At 42.1% G+C, this 22,992-nt stretch overlaps 1 protein-coding gene across 1 annotated transcript in view; it reads right to left on the minus strand.

The window, feature by feature from the left end:
• The window catches only part of DOCK4 (dedicator of cytokinesis 4), a 300,819-nt gene that overhangs the window by 197,401 nt on the left and 80,426 nt on the right, over window positions 1-22,992 (minus strand). Inside the window, exons 3-5 of the mRNA XM_066591773.1 lie at window positions 22,220-22,260; window positions 15,576-15,631; window positions 13,200-13,296 (exon numbers count right to left, since the gene is read on the minus strand). Of these exons, the coding sequence (XP_066447870.1) occupies window positions 13,200-13,296; window positions 15,576-15,631; window positions 22,220-22,260 (194 nt within the window). The remainder of the gene's footprint in view (window positions 1-13,199; window positions 13,297-15,575; window positions 15,632-22,219; window positions 22,261-22,992) is intronic.

The following is a 22,992-nucleotide window of genomic DNA, read 5'->3' on the forward strand; positions in this document are numbered from 1 at the left end:
TTTCTCTCGGTCTCTGTCTTTCTATTGCTCTCTGTCTTTCTATCGCTCTCTGTCTTTCTATCGCTCTCTCTCTGTCTTTCAATCGCTCTCTGTCTTTCTATTGCTCTCTGTCTTTCTATTGCTCTCTGTCTTTCTATCGCTCTCTATCTTTCTATTGCTCTCTATCTTTCTATCGCTCTCTCTCTGTCTATCGCTCTCTCTCTGTCTTTCTATAGCTCTCTCTCTGTCTTTCTATCGCTCTCTCTGTCTTTCTATAGCTCTCTCTGTCTTTCTATCGCTCTCTCTCTGTGTCTTTCTATCGCTCTCTCTCTCTCTGTTTTTTTATCGCGCTCTCTCTCTCTCTGTCTTTTTATCGCGCTCTCTCTCTGTCTTTTTATCGCGCTCTCTCGCTGTGTTTTTCTATATCTCTCTCTCTGTCTTTCTATCGCTCTCTCTGTCTTTCTATAGCTCTCTCTGTCTTTCTATCGCTCTCTCTCTCTGTGTCTTTCTATCGCTCTCTCTCTGTGATTTTTTATCGCGCTCTCTCTCTGTGTCTTTTTATCGCGCTCTCTCTCTGTGTCTTTTTATCGCGCTCTCTCGCTGTGTTTTTCTATCGCTCTCTCTCTCTATGTTTTTCTATCGCGCTCTCTGTGTTTTTCTATCGCGCTCTCTCTCTGTGTTTTTCTATCGCGCTCTCTCTCTGTGTTTTTCTATCGCGCTCTCTCTCTGTGTTTTTCTATCGTGCTCTCTATGTGTCTTTCTATCGCGCTCTCTCTCTGTCTTTCTATCGTGCTCTCTCTCTGTCTTTCTATCGCTCTCTCTATCTTTCTATCGCTCTCTCTATCTTTCTATCGCTCTCTCTGTCTTTCTATCGCTCTCTCTCTGTCTTTCTATCGCTCTCTCTGTCTTTCTATCGCTCTCTCTCTGTGTCTTTCTGTCGCTTTCTCTCTGTGTCTTTTTATCGCGCTCTCTCTGTCTTTTTATCGCGCTCTCTCTCTGTCTTTCTATCGCTCTCTCTCTGTGTCTTTCTATCGCTTTCTCTCTGTGTCTTTTTATCGCGCTCTCTCTGTCTTTTTATCGCGCTCTCTGTCTTTCTATCGCTCTCTCTCTGTGTCTTTCTGTCGCTTTCTCTCTGTGTCTTTTTATCGCGCTCTCTCTGTCTTTCTATTGTGCTCTCTCTGTCTTTCTATCGCTCTCTCTCTATCTTTCTATCGCTCTCTCTCTATCTTTCTATAGCTCTCTCTCTATCTTTCTATAGCTCTCTCTCTATCTTTCTATAGCTCTCTCTCTGTCTTTCTATCGCTCTCTCTGTCTTTCTATCGCTCTCTCTCTGTGTCTTTCTATCGCTCTCTCTCTCTGTCTTTTTATCGCGCTCTCCCTGTCTTTTTATCGCGCTCTCTCGCTGTGTTTTTTTATCGCGCTCTCTCTGTGTTTTTCTATCGCGCTCTCTCTGTGTTTTTCTATCGCGCTCTCTCTGTCTTTCTATCGCGCTCTCTCTGTCTTTCTATCGCTCTCTCTCTCTATCTTTCTATCGCTCTCTCTCTCTATCTTTCTATCGCTCTCTCTCTATCTTTCTATAGCTCTCTCTCTGTCTTTCTATCGCTCTCTCTCTGTCTTTCTATCGGTCTCTGTCTTTCTATTGCTCTCTGTCTTTCTATCGCTCTCTCTCTGTCTTTCTATTGCTCTCTGTCTTTCTATCACTCTCTCTCTGTGTCTTTTTATCGCGCTCTCTGTGTCTTTTTATCGCGCTCTCTCGCTGTGTTTTTCTATCGCGCTCTCTCTCTGTGTTTTTCTATCGCGCTCTCTCTCTCTGTCTTTCTATCGCGCTCTCTCTCTCTGTCTTTCTATCGCGCTCTCTCTCTCTGTCTTTCTATTGCGCTCTCTCTCTGTCTTTCTATTGCTCTCTCTCTATATCTTTCTATCGCTCTCTCTATCTTTCTATCGCTCTCTCTGTCTTTCTATCGCTCTCTCTCTGTCTTTCTATCGCTCTCTGTCTTTCTATCGCTCTCTCTCTGTGTCTTTCTATCGCTTTCTCTCTCTGTCTTTCTATCGCGCTCTCTCTGTCTTTCTATCGTGCTCTCTCTCTGTCTTTCTATCGCTCTCTCTCTCTATCTTTCTATCGCTCTCTCTCTATCTTTCTATCGCTCTCTCTCTATCTTTCTATCGGTCTCTCTCTGTCTTTCTATCGGTCTCTGTCTTTCTATTGCTCTCTGTCTTTCTATCGCTCTCTGTCTTTCTATCGCTCTCTCTCTGTCTTTCTATCGCTCTCTGTCTTTCTATCACTCTCTATATTTCTATCGCGCTCTCTCTGTCTATCGCTCTCTCTGTCTTTCTATCGCTCTCTCTGTCTTTCTATCGCTCTCTCTGTCTTTCTATCGCTCTCTCTGTCTTTCTATCGCTCTCTCTCTGTGTCTTTCTATCGCTCTCTCTCTGTGTCTTTCTATCGCTCTCTCTCTGTGTCTTTTTATCGCGCTCTCTCTCTGTCTTTTTATCGCGCTCTCTCGCTGTGTTTTTCTATCGCGCTCTCTCTCTATGTTTTTCTATCGCGCTCTCTCTCTGTGTTTTTCTATCGCGCTCTCTCTCTGTGTTTTTCTATCGCGCTCTCTCTCTCTGTGTTTTTCTATCGCGCTCTCTCTCTGTGTTTTTCTATCGCGCTCTCTCTCTGTGTTTTTCTATCGCGCTCTCTCTCTGTCTTTCTATCGCGCTCTCTCTCTGTCTTTCTATCGCGCTCTCTCTCTGTCTTTCTATCGCGCTCTCTCTCTGTCTTTCTATCGCTCTCTCTATCTTTCTATCGCTCTCTCTATCTTTCTATCGCTCTCTCTCTGTCTTTCTATCGCTCTCTCTGTCTTTCTATCGCTCTCTCTGTCTTTCTATCGCTCTCTCTCTGTGTCTTTCTATCGCTTTCTCTCTGTGTCTTTCTATCGCTTTCTCTCTGTGTCTTTTTATCGCGCTCTCTCTGTCTTTTTATCGCGCTCTCTGTCTTTCTATCGCTCTCTCTCTGTGTCTTTCTGTCGCTTTCTCTCTGTGTCTTTTTATCGCGCTCTCTCTGTCTTTTTATCGCGCTCTCTGTCTTTTTCTATCGCGCTCTCTCTCTGTGTTTTTCTATCGCGCTATCTCTCTGTCTTTCTATCGCGCTCTCTCTGTCTTTCTATCGCGCTCTCTCTGTCTTTCTATCGCGCTCTCTCTATCTTTCTATCGCTCTCTCTCTATCTTTCTATCGCTCTCTCTCTATCTTTCTATAGCTCTCTCTCTTTCTTTCTATAGCTCTCTCTCTATCTTTCTATAGCTCTCTCTCTGTCTTTCTATCGCTCTCTCTCTGTCTTTCTATCAGTCTCTCTCTGTCTTTCTATTGCTCTCTGTCTTTCTATCGCTCTCTATCTTTCTATTGCTCTCTCTCTCTGCTTTTCTATCGCTCTCTCTCTGTCTATCGCTCTCTCTCTGTCTTTCTATCGCTCTCTCTGTCTTTCTATCGCTCTCTCTCTGTGTCTTTCTATCGCTCTCTCTCTGTGTCTTTCTATCGCTCTCTCTCTGTGTCTTTCTATCGCTCTCTCTCTGTGTCTTTTTATCGCGCTCTCTCTGTGTCTTTTTATCGCTCTCTCTTTGTCTTTTTATCGCGCTCTCTCATGGTGTTTTTCTATCGCGCTCTCTCTCTATGTTTTTCTATCGCGCTCTCTGTGTTTTTCTATCGCGCTCTCTCTCTGTGTTTTTCTATCGCGCTCTCTCTCTGTGTTTTTCTATTGCGCTCTCTCTCTGTGTTTTTCTATCGCGCTCTCTCTGTCTTTCTATCGCGCTCTCTCTCTCTATGTTTTTCTATCGCGCTCTCTGTGTTTTTCTATCGCGCTCTCTCTCTGTGTTTTTCTATCGCGCTCTCTCTCTGTGTTTTTCTATCGCGCTCTCTCTCTGTGTTTTTCTATCGCGCTCTCTCTCTGTCTTTCTATCGCGCTCTCTCTCTGTCTTTCTATCGCTCTCTCTATCTTTCTATCGCTCTCTCTATCTTTCTATCGCTCTCTCTGTCTTTCTATCGCTCTCTCTGTCTTTCTATCGCTCTCTCTCTGTCTTTCTATCGCTCTCTCTGTCTTTCTATCGCTCTCTCTCTCTGTGTCTTTCTATCGCTTTCTCTGTGTGTCTTTTTATCGCGCTCTCTCTGTCTTTTTATCGCGCTCTCTGTCTTTCTATCGCTCTCTCTCTGTGTCTTTCTGTCGCTTTCTCTCTGTGTCTTTTTATCGCGCTCTCTCTGTCTTTTTATCGCGCTCTCTCTGTCTTTTTCTATCGCGCTCTCTCTCTGTGTTTTTCTATCGCGCTATCTCTCTGTCTTTCTATCGCTCTCTCTCTATCTTTCTATCGCTCTCTCTCTATCTTTCTATAGCTCTCTCTCTATCTTTCTATAGCTCTCTCTCTATCTTTCTATAGCTCTCTCTCTATCTTTCTATAGCTCTCTCTCTGTCTTTCTATCGCTCTCTCTCTGTCTTTCTATCGGTCTCTGTCTTTCTATTGCTCTCTGTCTTTCTATCACTCTCTATCTTTCTATCGCTCTCTCTCTGCTTTTCTATCGCTCTCTCTGTCTATCGCTCTCTCTCTGTCTTTCTATCGCTCTCTCTGTCTTTCTATCGCTCTCTCTGTCTTTCTATCGCTCTCTCTGTCTTTCTATCGCTTTCTCTGTCTTTCTATCGCTCTCTCTCTGTGTCTTTCTATCGCTCTCTCTCTGTGTCTTTCTATCGCTCTCTCTCTGTGTCTTTTTATCGCGCTCTCTCTGTGTCTTTTTATCGCTTTGTCTCTGTGTCTTTTTATCGCTCTCTCTCTGTCTTTTTATCACGCTCTCTCGCTGTGTTTTTCTATCGCGCTCTCTCTCTGTGTTTTTCTATCGCGCTCTCTCTCTGTGTTTTTCTATCGCGCTCTCTCTGTGTTTTTCTATCGCGCTCTCTCTCTGTCTTTCTATCGCGCTCTCTCTCTGTCTTTCTATAGCTCTCTCTCTCTGTCTTTCTATCGCTCTCTCTCTGTCTTTCTATCGCTCTCTCTGTCTTTCTATCGCTCTCTCTCTGTGTCTTTTTATCGCGCTCTCTCTGTCTTTCTATCGCGCTCTCTCTCTGTCTTTCTATCGCTCTCTCTCTATTTTTCTATCGCTCTCTATCGCTCTCTCTGTCTTTCTATCGCTCTCTCTCTGTCTTTCTATCGGTCTCTCTCTGTCTTTCTATCGGTCTCTCTCTGTCTTTCTATCGCTCTCTGTCTTTCTATCGCTCTCTCTCTGTCTTTCTATCGGTCTCTGTCTTTCTATAGCTCTCTCTGTCTTTCTATCGCTCTCTCTCTATCTTTCTATCGGTCTCTCTCTATCGCTCTCTCTCTGTCTTTCTATCGCTCTCTCTCTGTCTTTCTATCGGTCTCTCTCTGTCTTTCTATCGGTCTCTCTCTGTCTTTCTATCGCTCTCTGTCTTTCTATCGCTCTCTCTGTCTTTCTATCGCTCTCTCTGTCTTTCTATAGCTCTCTCTGTCTTTCTATAGCTCTCTCTGTCTTTCTATAGCTCTCTCTGTCTTTCTATCGCTCTCTCTGTTTTTCTATCGCTCTCTCTCTGTGTCTTTCTATCGCTCTCTCTCTCTGTTTTTTTATCGCGCTCTCTCTCTCTGTGTCTTTTTATCGCGCTCTCTCTCTGTCTTTTTATCGCGCTCTCTCGCTGTGTTTTTCTATCGCTCTCTCTCTGTCTTTCTATAGCTCTCTCTGTCTTTTTATCGCTCTCTCTCTGTGTCTTTCTATCGCTCTCTCTCTGTGTTTTTTTTATCGCGCTCTCTCTCTCTGTGTCTTTCTATAGCGCTCTCTCTCTGTCTTTTTATCGCGCTCTCTCGCTGTGTTTTTCTATCACTCTCTCTCTCTCTATGTTTTTCTATCGCGCTCTCTGTGTTTTTCTATCGCGCTCTCTCTCTGTGTTTTTCTATCGCGCTCTCTCTCTGTGTTTTTCTATCGCGCTCTCTCTCTGTGTTTTTCTATCGTGCTCTCTCTCTGTCTTTCTATCGCGCTCTCTCTCTGTCTTTCTATCGTGCTCTCTCTGTCTTTCTATCGCGCTCTCTATCTTTCTATCGCTCTCTCTATCTTTCTATCGCTCTCTCTGTCTTTCTATCGCTCTCTCTGTCTTTCTATCGCTCTCTCTCTGTCTTTCTATCGCTCTCTCTGTCTTTCTATCGCTCTCTCTGTCTTTCTATCGCTCTCTCTCTGTGTCTTTCTATCGCTTTCTCTCTGTGTCTTTCTGTCGCTTTCTATCTGTGTCTTTTTATCACGCTCTCTCTGTCTTTTTATCGCGCTCTCTCTGTCTTTTTCTATCGCGCTCTCTCTCTGTGTTTTTCTATCGCACTCTCTCGCTGTGTTTTTCTATCGCGCTCTCTCTCTGTGTTTTTCTATCGCGCTCTCTCTCTGTGTTTTTCTATCGCGCTCTCTCTCTGTTTTTTTCTATCGCGCTCTCTCTCTCTCTGTCTTTCTATCGCGCTCTCTCTCTGTCTTTCTATTGCGCTCTCTCTCTGTCTTTCTATCGCTTTCTCTATTTTTCTATCGCTCTCTCTATCTTTCTATCGCTCTCTCTCTGTCTTTCTATCGCTCTCTCTGTCTTTCTATCGCTCTCTCTGTCTTTCTATCGCTCTCTCTGTCTTTCTATCGCTCTCTCTCTGTGTCTTTCTATCGCTTTCTCTCTGTGTCTTTTTATCGCGCTCTCTCTGTCTTTTTATCGCGCTCTCTGTCTTTCTATCGCTCTCTCTCTGTGTCTTTCTGTCGCTTTCTCTCTGTGTCTTTTTATCGCGCTCTCTCTGTCTTTTTATCGCGCTCTCTCTGTCTTTTTCTATCGCGCTATCTCTCTGTCTTTCTATCGCTCTCTCTCTATCTTTCTATCGCTCTCTCTCTATCTTTCTATAGCTCTCTCTCTATCTTTCTATAGCTCTCTCTCTATCTTTTTATAGCTCTCTCTCTGTCTTTCTATTGCTCTCTCTCTGTCTTTCTATCGGTCTCTGTCTTTCTATTGCTCTCTGTCTTTCTATCACTCTCTGTCTTTCTATCGGTCTCTGTCTTTCTATTGCTCTCTGTCTTTCTATCGCTCTCTATCTTTCTATCGCTCTCTCTCTGCTTTTCTATCGCTCTCTCTCTGCTTTTCTATCGCTCTCTCTCTCTGTCTATCGCTCTCTCTCTGTCTTTCTATCGCTCTCTCTGTCTTTCTATCGCTCTCTCTGTCTTTCTATCGCTCTCTCTCTCTGTTTTTTTATCGCGCTCTCTCTCTCTGTGTCTTTTTATCGCGCTCTCTCTCTGTCTTTTTATCGCGCTCTCTCGCTGTGTTTTTCTATCGCTCTCTCTCTGTCTTTCTATCGCTCTCTCTGTCTTTCTATAGCTCTCTCTGTCTTTCTATCGCTCTCTCTCTGTGTCTTTCTATCGCTCTCTCTCTGTGTTTTTTTTTATCGCGCTCTCTCTCTCTGTGTCTTTCTATAGCGCTCTCTCTGTCTTTTTATCGCGCTCTCTCGCTGTGTTTTTCTATCACTCTCTCTCTCTCTATGTTTTTCTATCGCGCTCTCTGTGTTTTTCTATCGCGCTCTCTCTCTGTGTTTTTCTATCGCGCTCTCTCTCTGTGTTTTTCTATCGCGCTCTCTCTCTGTGTTTTTCTATCGTGCTCTCTCTCTGTCTTTCTATCGCGCTCTCTCTCTGTCTTTCTATCGTGCTCTCTCTGTCTTTCTATCGTGCTCTCTCTGTCTTTCTATCGCGCTCTCTATCTTTCTATCGCTCTCTCTATCTTTCTATCGCTCTCTCTGTCTTTCTATCGCTCTCTCTGTCTTTCTATCGCTCTCTCTGTCTTTCTATCGCTCTCTCTGTCTTTCTATCGCTCTCTCTCTGTCTTTCTATCGCTCTCTCTGTCTTTCTATCGCTCTCTCTGTCTTTCTATCGCTCTCTCTCTGTGTCTTTCTATCGCTTTCTCTCTGTGTCTTTCTGTCGCTTTCTATCTGTGTCTTTTTATCACGCTCTCTCTGTCTTTTTATCGCGCTCTCTCTGTCTTTTTCTATCGCGCTCTCTCTCTGTGTTTTTCTATCGCACTCTCTCGCTGTGTTTTTCTATCGCGCTCTCTCTCTGTGTTTTTCTATCGCGCTCTCTCTCTGTGTTTTTCTATCGCGCTCTCTCTCTGTTTTTTTCTATCGCGCTCTCTCTCTCTCTGTCTTTCTATCGCGCTCTCTCTCTGTCTTTCTATTGCGCTCTCTCTCTGTCTTTCTATCGCTTTCTCTATTTTTCTATCGCTCTCTCTATCTTTCTATCGCTCTCTCTCTGTCTTTCTATCGCTCTCTCTGTCTTTCTATCGCTCTCTCTGTCTTTCTATCGCTCTCTCTGTCTTTCTATCGCTCTCTCTCTGTGTCTTTCTATCGCTTTCTCTCTGTGTCTTTTTATCGCGCTCTCTCTGTCTTTTTATCGCGCTCTCTCTGTCTTTCTATCGCTCTCTCTCTGTGTCTTTCTGTCGCTTTCTCTCTGTGTCTTTTTATCGCGCTCTCTCTGTCTTTTTATCGCGCTCTCTCTGTCTTTTTCTATCGCGCTCTCTCTCTGTCTTTTTCTATCGCGCTATCTCTCTGTCTTTCTATCGCGCTCTCTCTATCTTTCTATCGCTCTCTCTCTATCTTTCTATAGCTCTCTCTCTATCTTTCTATAGCTCTCTCTCTATCTTTCTATAGCTCTCTCTCTGTCTTTCTATTGCTCTCTCTCTGTCTTTCTATCGGTCTCTGTCTTTCTATTGCTCTCTGTCTTTCTATCACTCTCTGTCTTTCTATCGGTCTCTGTCTTTCTATTGCTCTCTGTCTTTCTATCGCTCTCTATCTTTCTATCGCTCTCTCTCTGCTTTTCTATCGCTCTCTCTCTCTGTCTATCGCTCTCTCTCTGTCTTTCTATCGCTCTCTCTGTCTTTCTATCGCTCTCTCTCTGTGTCTTTCTATCGCTCTCTCTCTGTGTCTTTCTATCGCTCTCTCTCTCTGTGTCTTTCTATCGCTCTCTCTCTGTGTCTTTTTATCGCGCTCTCTCTGTGTCTTTTTATCGCTCTGTCTCTGTGTCTTTTTATCGCGCTCTCTCGCTGTGTTTTTCTATCGTGCTCTCTCTCTATGTTTTTCTATCGCGCTCTCTGTGTTTTTCTATCGCGCTCTCTCTCTGTGTTTTTCTATCGCGCTCTCTCTCTGTGTTTTTCTATCGCGCTCTCTCTCTGTGTTTTTCTATCGCGCTCTCTCTCTGTGTTTTTCTATCGCGCTCTCTCTCTGTGTTTTTCTATCGCGCTCTCTCTCTCTGTCTTTCTATCGCGCTCTCTCTCTCTGTCTTTCTATCGCGCTCTCTCTCTGTCTTTCTATCGCGCTCTCTCTCTGTCTTTCTATAGCTCTCTCTCTCTATCTTTCTATCGCTCTCTCTGTCTTTCTATCGCTCTCTCTGTCTTTCTATCGCTCTCTCTGTCTTTCTATCGCTCTCTCTCTGTGTCTTTTTATCGCGCTCTCTCTGTCTTTCTATCGCTCTCTCTCTGTCTTTCTATCACTCTCTCTCTATCTTTCTATCACTCTCTCTCTGTCTTTCTATCGCTCTCTCTCTGTCTTTCTATCGGTCTCTCTCTGTCTTTCTATCGGTCTCTCTCTGTCTTTCTATCGCTCTCTGTCTTTCTATCGCTCTCTCTCTGTCTTTCTATCGGTCTCTGTCTTTCTATTGCTCTCTGTCTTTCTATCACTCTCTATCTTTCTATCGCTCTCTATCTTTCTATCGCTCTCTCTGTCTTTCTATCGCTCTCTCTCTGTCTTTCTATCGCTCTCTCTCTGTCTTTCTATCGCTCTCTCTCTGTATTTCTACCGCTCTCTCTATGTCTTTCTATCGCTCTCTGTCTTTCTATCGCTCTCTCTCTGTGTCTTTCTATCGCCCTCTCTCTCTGTGTCTTTTTATCGTGCTCTCTCTCTGTCTTTTTATCGCGCTCTCTCGCTGTGTTTTTCTATCGCGCTCTCTCTATGTTTTTCTATCGCGCTCTCTCTGTGTTTTTCTATCGCGCTCTCTCTCTGTGTTTTTCTATCGCGCTCTCTCTCTGTGTTTTTCTATCGCGCTCTCTCTCTGTTTTTCTATCGCGCTCTCTCTCTGTGTTTTTCTATCGCGCTCTCTCTGTCTTTCTATCGCGCTCTCTCTCTGTCTTTCTATCGCTCTCTCTCTCTATCTTTCTATCGCTCTCTCTATCTTTCTATCGCTCTCTCTCTCTGTCTTTCTATCGCTCTCTCTGTCTTTCTATCGCACTCTCTGTCTTTCTATCACTCTCTCTGTTTTTCTATCGCTCTCTCTCTGTGTCTTTCTATCGCTCTCTCTGTGTCTTTTTATCGCACTCTCTCTCTGTCTTTTTATCGCGCTCTCTCGCTGTGTTTTTCTGTCGCGCTCTCTCTCTGTGTTTTTCTATCGCGCTCTCTCTCTGTGTTTTTCTATCACGCTATCTCTCTCTGTCTTTCTATCGCGCTCTCTCTGTCTTTCTATCGCGCTCTCTCTCTGTCTTTCTATCGCGCTCTCTCTGTCTTTTTATCGCGCTCTCTCTCTGTCTTTCTATCGCTCTCTCTATCTTTCTATCGCTCTCTCTATCTTTCTATCGCACTCTCTCTATCTTTCTATCGCTCTCTCTCTGTCTTTCTATCGCTCTCTCTCTGTCTTTCTATCGCTCTCTCTCTGTCTTTCTATCGCTCTCTCTCTGTCTTTCTATCGCTCTCTCTGTCTTTCTATCGGTCTCTCTCTGTCTTTCTATCGCTCTCTGTCTTTCTATCGCTCTCTGTCTTTCTATCGCTCTCTGTCTTTCTATCGCTCTCTCTCTGTCTTTCTATCGCTCTCTCTCTATCTCTCTTTCTATCGTGCTCTCTCTTTATGTCTTTCTATGATGCTCTCTCTGTGTCTTTCTATCGTGCTCTCTCTGTGTCTTTCTATTGTGCTCACTCTGTGTCTTTCTATCGCGCTCTCTCTCGGTCTTTCTATCGAGCTTTCTCTCAGTCTTTCTATCGAGCTCTCTCTCGGTCTTTCTATCGAGCTCTCTCTCTGTCTTTCTATCGAGCTCGCTCTCTGTCTTTCTATCGAGCTCGCTCTCTGTCTTTCTATCGAGCTCGCTCTCTGTCTTTCTATCGAGCTCGCTCTCTCTTGTCTTCCTATCGCTCGCTCTCTCTGTCTTCTTATCGCTCGCTCGCTCTTTCCACCGCGCTCGCTCTTTATCTTTCTATCTCTCTATCGCTCTCTCTCTGTCTATTGTTCTATCTCTCTGTCTTTCTATCGCTCTTTCTCTGTATGTTTCTCTGTCTCTCTATTGCTATCTCTCTCTATTTGTCTTTTGCTCTCTGTCTACAGCTCTCTATCTCTCTCTCTGTGTGTTTTTTCTGTCTCTCTATCACTCTCTCTGTCTCTCTCAATTGCTTTCTCTCTGTTTCTCTATCACTTTCCCTCTGTCTGTTTCTCTATTGCGCTCTTTCTGTCTGACTTTTTATTGCTCTATCTGTCTGTCTCTCTATCACCCTGTCTCTCTATTGCTCTCTCTCTCTGTCTTACTATCTATTTCTGTCTATCGCTCTCTCTCTCTCCTTCTCCCTGCCCCTCTATCGCTTTCTCTCTGTGTTTCTATCGCTCTCTCACTGTCTCTCTATTGCTCTTTCTATCACTGTCTCTCTCTCTCTCTATTGCTCTTAATCTCTCACTGTATCTCTCTCTATCGCTCTGTTTCTATTGCTCTGTCTGTCTTTCTATTGCTTTCTTTGTCTCTCTATCGCTGTCTCTTTCTATCACTGTCTCCTTCTCTATCGCTCTCTCGCTCTCTTGGTTGGGCAGTGTATGGTGCAGCTTAGCAGTGTATGCTGTGTTGCTTAGCAACACTTCACTCATTCCGTCGCATGCCTAAAGCACAGCAGCGCACGCCCATAGACTTTGCATTGTAACTTCCAACCCACCTGACAGGTCCCTGAATGTATTAAACTCACATTTGATGATTTTATAGCATCAGTGAGCATGTGTGTCATCTAATGACACCAACATCATACACCAAAGTTACAGCAAAGGGGGCAAATTGTGGTGCAAGAAAAAGCATGTAGGCTGATTTATATTAGATGTTGATCTAGAATATATTCAATACAAAGACAAACTACATACAAGGGCTTTTATGAAAACAGATTCTACAATTATCTTTTACTGTGTAGTGCAACACACTATTTGATGCATTGTGAATTTACGGACTGGAATGATGCAACTTTGCTTCTAGAATTTGAAGAGCTGTCTTCAAAGTAGAAGATGATGGATTATTCTGGCATAAACACTCATGAGATGCAAGGCATACTTTCAGCATTTTCATTACTCAGAGAAAGGTATATCATGCAGCAGTTCTCAATTGTAAGGATTTTAAACAATAGTGATAAAACGTATGCAGTTCATTTATTTTGGAAAATGTTCAAGAATATCTGTTGCAACTATTATTTGTACATAGAGTGTAAGAGAACTAAACAGGTTTGTGGTTAGCTAGTTCTATATCATGAGGGCTAAAATACACACAAATGGGTAATACAGCTAATGCATGCTACTTGACGTATCGTGAAGAGATTGCCATAGTGCACTTTCTGGGTTGGTAAAGAAATGTAATACAAGTCAAGGCTCTATTCACATCTTTGCTAGGCTATCCATTTTCCTGTACCATTGTGGGAGCCGCGTCCGTTCTAAAATGGAACTGAGCTGTGCCGGACAGAACCCATTAACTATAATGGAGTCCATCCAGCTTCCGTCATGCTCTTAGTTATATTCCTCCAACATGCTGCTTTGTTTGGAATTTTGCACCAGATTTGGACTAAGGGCTTTAAATGGAGTCTTCAATGCAGCTGTGAACAGATCATTTGATGTACAGGCCTTCAAAAAATAGTTTTTACATTATGGTATTCAATTATCAGGATGATCCTCACTGCACTGTCCTCTACTCTCAACCTAAGTGCCAGAAAGAAGTGAAAGGCTATCACATAAGGGATTAAATAAAGTGGCCTAATTAAAGGAGCTGTATAAAATTCAGGAAAATATGGCTGCTTTCCTCTAGAAATACAACCACCGTTGTCCATAGTTTAGGTAGTTTGGGTTATGCAGCTAAGTTTCATTTAGTGGATAGCCTAGGAATAACAGTGGTGCTGTTTGTGGAAGAAAACTGCCATATTTTCTAATCTTATATAAATCACTTAAGACATTTAGGATTGCTGGGGAAAAAAAAGTATCTCACCACATAAAGCTGTTTCCACATTGTGCCCCAATCTCGTAACGTAGAAGTCATCTCTGTAATAACAGCATCTTCAGTAGGAATCACCATTTCAAATTGCCTATCAAAGCAAAACAATTATGAACTTGTTATGCGTGGCATGTATTACATGGCTGAGGGATTATAGATCTACAGTATTAGAACATTCAAGCAGCATTGTGATGGTGAGCGATTACAGTAGTCGCATTCTGCTCACCAGAGGTTGCTGTATCACTTTTCAACTAGCATGTTCACTTAATTTTAATATGCTAAATAACTAAACATGGGGACTCCTCTTTTACTAAAATAACTCTACCTTTATTTCAGAAACACAATTTTAACTAAGTACTTTATCAGCACTTCACCCATGACCCTATAATACATTGCATGAGACATGACCAGGGCTAACACAAAATGAGATATCTCATGTCTCAAGAAAAGGAGTTTTAAGGCCTTGCGTTTTTTTCATGCACAGAGTGCGCCTCTGATAGGAAACCAATAGGTTCCTATAGAAGCGCTCACATGAGAAAATGTTAAACGCGCAAAAGGGCGCGCACCCAACAAAGATAGGACATGCTGCAAGTGACATGTAGCTCCGTGGTGCGCACCAATGATAGGACCTGTCCTATCTTTGGTGTGTGATGTGCAGGAGCTTTCATTGACTCCTATGGGAGAAGGTGTTTATAGAAACTCCTGCACAGGAAAAGAAGATTCACCACTGCTTACGGCAGGACATTTAAAACCTGCTGCCCAGAAACACATTTTAAATGTCCTACTGTAAATTCCTGTTAGACCCCGTGGGGATGAGGGAACTCCCCAAGGGTTCTGTTAATCACTGCAGGGACTAGCAGGAATTTACAGCAGGACATGTAAAATGTGCTTCTGGGCAGCAGGTTTTAAATGTCCTGCTGTAGACAGCGGGGTATTCCTCCAGCTCCACTGCTGAGCAATTCCCCAGCAGTGTGGAGCAGTAGGGGACTCCCTCCACCTCTCCCCCAAGGGATTTTCCTATAGTGGGTAGAGAGAGGGGGTGGGGTTACAGTACTTTCCCAAGAGCATGCGAGGAGGGGCGGGGCTGGGGGATCTGTCCTCTAGCCCCGCCCCCTCTATATTTGCTATGGCAAATCTCTGTGAGAAGTCTCGCTTCTCGCCAGGCTCCCCCTTCTGTTAGTCACATCAATAGGAGTATGCTTCCCCTCGCCACCCCCCCCCCCACCCCCCCCCCCATCGGTCCCATCAATAGCAGCCAAATGTGCCGCCTCCACCAGTCTCATCAATGGCAGCCAGGCACCCTCTCCTTCCCTCAGTCATATCAATAGTAGCCAGGTGCCTTCCCTCTCCCACCAGACATATCAATAGCAACCAGGTGCCCTCTCTTTCCCACTAAGAGCATCAAGCCTTCCTCCCACCAGTGCCTTTATTAGAAGCAAATAGGCCCTCCTCTCACTGGTAGCATGGCTCAAATGACTTATAAGACATTAGGCAGGCAGCCAGCACTGAGTGGAGCACAGCAAAACAGGCAATGCTGCAAATCTTCTAAGGGCAATGTCAGGGGTCAGTTCTTCTAGCAGATGTGACAAGTGTGTGGCATGTCTGCTCGATGCAGAAGAAAGATCTTTTTCATTTCAGCTCCGCAGCTAGTCACAAATAGTAACAGAACAAGGCATTTGCAAAATCTTGGGTGATTTGGTGAACATTTTAACTGCCATGTAGGGCCCTGCACCATAGATACACCATAAGCCTAAACTTAATGTAGGGTACCGCTTAGAATATTCAACAGACGTTACATTTACATTATCCACAACCAAAATAATGAAACATCATTAAGATTTACATTTTTCCATTAGATTAATTCTGTAAGAAACAACTGTGCTGCCTTTTCTCACTGTGGAGTAGACACATTACATTTTCAAACAGCTCACCAAAGAAGCATAAAGAAACCATGAACATCTTTTGCACTACAATTAAAAAGTCTGATATAATGGACCACACTAGTATAAGATACAACATTATATTTCAATGCTATTGATAATGCATTTATTTATCCACTGTGTGAAGACAGTAACATTTTTCAACTGCAGGGTAATGAGTTTCAGAAAAAATACAGCTTCCTTGCTCTCAGGAGCTACAACAAATAACCCCATTTGTAATAAGACACAAATACACAGAAGTTTTTGAGTATAGAGCAGTAATGTGGGTGCAGGTGACTCATACATGTTCCACCAGGATGGCAGGAAGACAAAATACTCTTCACAAACCACAATATCTATACATTAAGACTTCCTCGATGATTCAAAAATTCTATGAGAATAAATGTAATCCAAGAAGTATGCAAAATGTTATCTGCAGAAATATACCCACCCTTTGTTTTTCACAGAAGCACTCTTTATGTGTATGTAGCTTGAAGGAAAAACGCCCTGGGAAAAGAAGATTAAAAGTTAATGCTTTGTAACTCAAGCTCATAAATGCTATTCATATGACAAAAAACAAAACAAAACAGAAACCTGCATCATGAAAATCAGAAACACTGAAGGGGCTCTGGAAACGTTTATACTTTGTAACATATGACACATTTCGGCTTATTTACCAATACAGTCTTAAAATGTGCCAGCTTTACCATAGTAGCTCTGCTGAATGATAAATCTGTCAAATTTTAACACAGTCTAGTCTAAGCTTAGACTTCCTAATAGTTGGCTTAGTTTCTGCCAAAAATTGCACCAAACTTTTGGCACAATTTGCAGCAATTTGGCACAATTTTTAGTTTATTTTGGCCCATGTCCCTTTTTCAGGCAAGTCAGGAAAACTATTAAAAATTGGCTGAAAACACATAATAAATGTACCGCAAAGCATATAACAAAGTTTTCTGGTGTAACTGGCACTGGAAAACTGTTGCATTTTGAATAGCAAATAAGCCCCATTAAAGGTATATTGCAGAGTGCAGACCTTCTTTTAAAATATGCTGTCCAGGAATGAAAAATATGTCCTTTGATTACCAGCTGCAGGAAGTAATAACAGTTAACAGGCATATGTTTTTTTTATAAAGCCAGTATAATTTCATTTTGACTTAAAATCATATTCCACTTTGCACAGTTATAGCATATGCAATAAATCCCTTATAGATGCAGGACCCACCTTTGGGATCTCTAGCCACCTCTCTATTTATTTGATAACTGGATGCATTGACCAGCAGTTGCATCACCGGCTGGAAAGGGTTAGGAGAGATTCCTGTTCTAGAAATAGATGTGGGTCCTAGATGTGAGACTCATATCTATTAGGCATTCATGGCACACTCTGTGGATATGCCATAAATGTCCAAGATGAGATAGCTAGTATTACCTTGTTTAGATATTTTTTTTTTCTATGAGGAAAGTATTCTCAGTTGAGTCATGTGATCCCCTATAAATTACTCACCTTTCTCTTCTCTTGAAAGGGTCACCAGAGCTCAGTCACCAGAACGTTATGAAATTACATGACTGTACCACACAGGCTGTTCACAGGGGGAAAATGTGTATCAAAGTTATTGGAGATAAGAGGCGTTTGTCAGACAGTTATAATGAAGGAGATGACAGTTCATCCTCCATTACTGTATGCTTACTATAAGCTTTTAGCTTTTTTAGGTAAATGATAATTGTTCTCTGAGCAGGCAGAAACAGTATGGTTTGTAGCTGATCATGTGATGCTATGCTTATGCATCATGGGATTGCAAGCACAGCATAGAAGAGAAAGCAGAGAGAAATATAGATATCAAGATGGTGTCTGGTAAGTATCAGACAGGAGGCTACACTGCATGGAAGTGACTGCAATATACAGAGGAGACCTCAAGAGTGTGACAGGCAATCATATGCAGTGATGGAAACATTTGTTTATGCTGTTCTTTAGCTATTTAATATTTGTGATTCTTCACTCAATTCACCTCTATTCACAGACACCCAATTTAACTAATGAACCAGTAGTAAACTCTAGAAATCTGAATCCAAGGGCAAAGGCTATAAAATGTAACTTGTGAAATAACAAATATGTTTCACATTGTGGGGGGATGAGATCCAAGTCTGATGTGTGTGTCCCTTGTTCTAATTACCTTTATGGAAGCAGAAGAAAATCTAAAAGAATTTTAAATGTGTTATTTATTATGTTTTCCTTTTGCAATTCTTTTTCATGTTTTGTACATCATTTTACTTTGTATTTTTGAAGCACTGCATCTTCTTTATTAAAGCTTAAAACTTTAATAGGTTGAGTCTTTCTATGCTCAAAAGAATCCATAGCCTTTGTCTGAAACCTTTGTCTGCTGGAAAGCTGTGTATGTGTTGGAATACCTATCGGTCCAGGACTTGGTAGGTAGGTGTAATGAGTTGTGTATCTAAGGTGTCTGAACTATGTTGGGGCTATGTTGAGGGGCACTATGTTGGGGCTATGTTGAGTATATGATTTATACTACTATGTGAAAATAGTTTAATGCCCCTTACAGTTGCACCCATGTTATGGGCTGGAAAAGGTGTGTACAGCATGTTATAATATGATAAAATAAAATTCTTGAATTTCAATTCCTAAGGTATTTTAAAGGAAGAGGTGAAGATACAAGATGCAGTGAATTCCCAAGAGTACCCTTTTCAAACTGCTGAAAAAAAAAAAATAACCTTAAGACATAAAATCAATCACTAGATTAATGTTGTGCAGTATGTATATTTTACCATTTCAAAAAGACATTCGAGCCCCAGGTAGATTTGTTCTGCGAACAACATCAGTACAGGAGCGCTGTCTGTAAATGGTTCTTTTGCCTAATAATTCAACATTTCCTTTATTTTTAGTTAAGAAACAAAAACTCTCAGACAGAATCTGCAGCAAAATGTGCTGTTACAGATTGCATTTCACTGAAGCACACTTCCAGAAAACATAGGGGCTGCATTCCTACTTTATAGCCATTATAAACACAGATTACCAAACCGCCTTCCTACAGAGCTATAATTATATCGAAAGCTGTGAAAAGTAAAAGCTCTCCACTGTTCCAATGAGAAGTTTGAAACAAGTATCTACAGATCCGAAGAGGAGCATGCAGTAAACACGAATACATAAAGATAAAAGAAGATTGATATAAAAGACAACTCCAATTAGACAGGTGTGCTGAATATAGGACAAATACTGCTTTATTAAACCAATCACAACATGGCTTTCATTACGTTTTCAGCTCTTGAAAGATTAAAGCTGCGCTGTGATTGATGGCTATGGGCAACAATGATAGATTTTTTAGGCAGTACCATAAATCTGCCCCATTAACTGTAGGACACAAAGCATTGTTAGAGTGCGGATCAGGTGACCTTGTGGCTGGAAGAAGATTGCAGATTAGAATACACTTGAAGAGACGAGCTATGGCACTGATACCTCATAAAAGAGGTCAGTCATATTGTGGTAGATTCCTCAAAATAAATACATACATAAATCTGGAGTGCTTTTTTAAGCAGAATATTCTAGAATTATATTGCAAATTGTGCCAAAACTATGAAGTAGGTACTGTATGCCAAATTTTTGATAAGTGTTGAAATAAGGGGGCGGCTAAAAAGAAGTTGAAAAACCGTCAGGCAGACGGATGTGGATCTGCCTTACCATACACTGGTTTGTCTGTGGGCTGAGATGGCAGCACCTGGTTTTCACGCTGAAACCCTCTAAATTTGCTGTGGAGTCCCCAAGCCATTACATAAACAGATAGTCCTGGTTATGTGGCTACTGAGGCCACACTGGGTAGAGGCGTAGTACCTGATGTGAACAGGAGCATAACCAAACACATAGCAGAGGTCCGGACTGGCAGCCCAGTAGCCGTAACAAGGTCCAGGTGGAAGGTCAGAGCAGGCAGCAGGTGATATAACCAAGTCCAATAATCTAAGCCCAGGTTAGGGAGCACAGAAGTCAGGATAGTTAGGAAAATAGGCAGAGGTCACAACCAGGGAACTCCACTAACTAGGGCTTTGTCCCAATGGATAATAACCAATTGCTTAGGCATTCAGCCTTCAATATGGATGACTAATACAGATGGTGCTAGGACAAGATTGGAGGGGGATGAGATATGGGAGTGCACACTGACCTTATAAGAGACTAGGGGGGGAGCATGCATGAGCCCTATAGGCAGAATTCAGGGAAAGAGTAGGGAAAGGAGCATGGTGGGAAATACGTGGATGATGGTGATGCCCAACCGCAACCCCAGCAGTAGGTGAGTTAGGTGGAAAGTTATGGTTCGCCATAGTAAAAACCTACTAAAGACACGTCCCATTTTTGGTGCACCATATTAGTATAATTGCATATCAGTTATGAGGTGGGGTAAGGTACAGAAAGGTATTTAACAAGTCTAGCCAGTTGCCCCAAACATATCATGCTATGTGCATCATTTTGATAAATTTAATGCAATCTGAGCTATTGTTTCTAAATCAAATTCATGCATGCTATAACACTATACACAAATCTATAAGTGGATAATCCTTGGCCAAATGTCCAAATAGGGCATGTGGACTTCATAGAGGGAGAGCAACCACTCATAATTCCAGTGTATTAATATGGTCAAAGGACTGCTACAAAGAAAAAAAAAACACTACATACCAGTTCCAGCACATATGCTCTCAGGTTGTCTGGAAATCTTGATTTCCAAGCTGTCAGCACCTGATCACTGCAGTCAGTCACCCTTAGTGGTCACATGCGGTAATACGGGCTTCATCGCTCGATTCAGAGCCATGTCGTCAGAAGGTATGACATGTGACTGCTGAGGCAAGTGATTGGCTGCAGTGGACACATATCAGTATGGCACATCATTGCTGCTATATGATAAGCAATACTTGCAAGAGGCCACCAGAGTGTCTATGTTAGATGGGCAACGAATTAAAAAAGCGAGTATTTTTTTTTTCTTAATTTGATAACATTTGCAGTTTTTTATTCTATGCTTTCATTTTCAGAGATTGGATTAGACTGCATTCACACCTAAGGAGCTTTCCTGCACAATTTTATCTCTGTGTTCTGTTTTAGGAGCAGAAAAACAGCCTTCCCATTAGATTTCCATTTTTTTCCAGAACAAATAGCACAGTCTAGGGGACTAAAAAAATGTGATAAAAGAAAAAATCCCATCCAGCAAAAAACAAATGCTAACACAACAGCTCCATTAACAGACAATAAAATAGTTAAATTGGTTTTGTCATTAGAAAAAAAAAATTCTATACTTACCTATTCCTCCCTTGTCAGTCTTCTTACCAGATCTTCACCTCACCTATCTTCTCCTGGCTCCTCCAGTCCCCCGGGTCACTTCACCTACAGCTGACTGGATCCTCTTCTTCCTGTGACATAGTGTACATTCTCTGCATTCTGCTTCCTGCAGGGCAATGTACGCTATGTCACTAGTCACATAACGTTCACTGCCTAGCAGGGAATGTCAAATCCTTGACGGTTTGCTTTAGAGCGCATATCTGATATCTCGCCGCTAGTGTTTCGTATAGTATAGGCTGCTGAGTTTTTGTCATTCCCTGCTAGTGAGGTGACATACATTATCCTAGTAGGGAGCAGAATCCCAGCAATGTATGCTTCGTCTCAGGGAGAAGAGAATCCAGCAAGCTGAAAGCGAGGTGACCCGGGGGGCTGAAGGAGCCAGGAGAAGATTGGTGAGGTGAAGATCTGGTAAAAAAGACTGCCTGGGGAGGAATAGGCAAGTATAGAATTTTATTTTATTTTTTTTTTTTTTAATGACGGAACCCCTTAAAGGGAGACGGGGGTGGGGGCGGGGCTAAGTCACGATGCTTAGCTCCACCCCACCCCACCCCTCCCATTACAAATAGTGGCGGGGGGCGGGAGCTCAGTTCCTGCTCCTGGCTCTTCCATCCTCCCCCCCCCCCTGCAGACAAGGACACCGTATATCGGCTCGGCGTGAAGACCGAGCCGATATACGGTCGTCTGAATCCACCCTAAGGGTGTCGGAAAGCGGTGACCAAAAGCAAAGTTTTTCAAGGTATTTTTAAAAGTAATAAAACTACATAAATTCAGTAATGCAACAATCATAGTGATCCACAGAATAAAGTTAGAATGTGATTTTTACTGCAGTCAATGCAACAAAGAAGTCCAGTTTGATCCACAGCTAAGGAAATAACTTTTCTTCCAAAGTAATTAAAAATAGGGTGTGTCAGTAAAGCATTATATCCAGGAATGAATACAAGTAGTATCAGGAGAAGATAATGGCCTACATATTTCAGACTCAAAAGGCCTTAATTATAGCCACAAATCACTAAACGAACTGCATGGTGGTGGACTTCTTATAGTTTCTCCTTTTGGTTCGGGAGCGTTGTTTTCCATACATGGCTGAGGTGAACTCTAACTCTTTACTTCTTTCAGCTGTGTAAAAACCAAACCCAGGGCAGGGAGGGGAAGGTGAGTTGTGACCATCGCCTATGGTGAATGGTTTATCTTGAGTTATCCATATATAGGTCACCTTTCATTGTAATGCTGCCTGTGATGATCATACGATGACAGCTGGTATGTGATCTCTATAGAACCTGAAGTGCCATAATATTATAAAGCTCAAAGGCCAGTGTAAGAACTGAAAGATTTCAGTGTTTTTTTTACAAAAATTACCTGGAATGTTTAAAAAAATAATCACCAAAAAATACACAAAAACTTTAACAGTAAAAAATTTCCCTTTTAAAACTGCGCTGTAAATGTGCAATGACACAGATTTACAGACCGGGGCCACTTTCTGTAAATTTACAGTGGGTGGACCCTAAGAGGTTAAATTAATTCTGTCCAAACCTTCACTTAAGCATCTCAATTTTCTACTAATTACAGTTGAATATAAATTTGTTAGCTAATGCAAATTGTAGTCATAATAATATCTGAGTTACATCACTACTAATTCAGCCAAGCTAAATTTGCATTAAGCCTTTGTCCCACAAAGTAGTTTGAATATATGCATTGATAGTGCTTGTGATAATTATTTCGGGAGGTTGATGTGGCAGGCAACACACCATGAAGCAGGTAAATTACATTACCTTAACATTTGGATTCTTCAGGGCAAATCCTCTGTACCAGCCTGTGAAAATAAGAAAGCTGAAATGATATGCTTCAATTGCACTATTAAATAATGTGCATTCCCTATCAATTCTAAACTTTCCCTTAAGTATTCTAATGGGTTTTTTTTCCAACCCATTAAATGTCATAATCATATAGCTCACAATGGTGAAAAAACTAACATACCTAAGAGTTAATGGGGTATTCCCATCTGATCATGTTATAGACGAGATATCTTTGGCTTTTCTTCTTCACCGTGGCGCTTCTGGCTACGCACTGGACAGAGAATTGCAATAACACTCTACGGAGGGGCTGAACAGCATATTACCGTAATATATCCAGGGTGCTACTTTTCCCAAACACATTTTAAGGGTTTGAAGGGGCTTTGGGCCACACATTTATCAACATTTTCTGCTACTTTTCTGCTTAAAAAAGTGGCAAAAAAACCCAATGCCAGATATGAACGGACTTATCAGCTACAACGATCTTATTGACATGATGTGCATCTTGTTAAAAACAAAAAAGTGTGGCACACAGTATAGGCGAGAGATCGGTGACCGTTCACATGGTGCATAGATATAGATCAATTTCTCCATTATGCAGTGTTTAAATGGATACTAACTTTTTAAACAACTTATGCTCATCTAATAGCCTGTGTGCGTATAATTAATCTTGTAATATACTTGCATTACAATTATTTTTGTTTTCTCACTGAAAATCAAGTTTGAAGTGGCTGCCAATAGTGGTCTGCCCT

The sequence above is a fragment of the Eleutherodactylus coqui genome, chromosome 2 (assembly GCF_035609145.1).
Source record: "Eleutherodactylus coqui strain aEleCoq1 chromosome 2, aEleCoq1.hap1, whole genome shotgun sequence".
Lineage (NCBI taxonomy): Eukaryota > Metazoa > Chordata > Amphibia > Anura > Eleutherodactylidae > Eleutherodactylus > Eleutherodactylus coqui.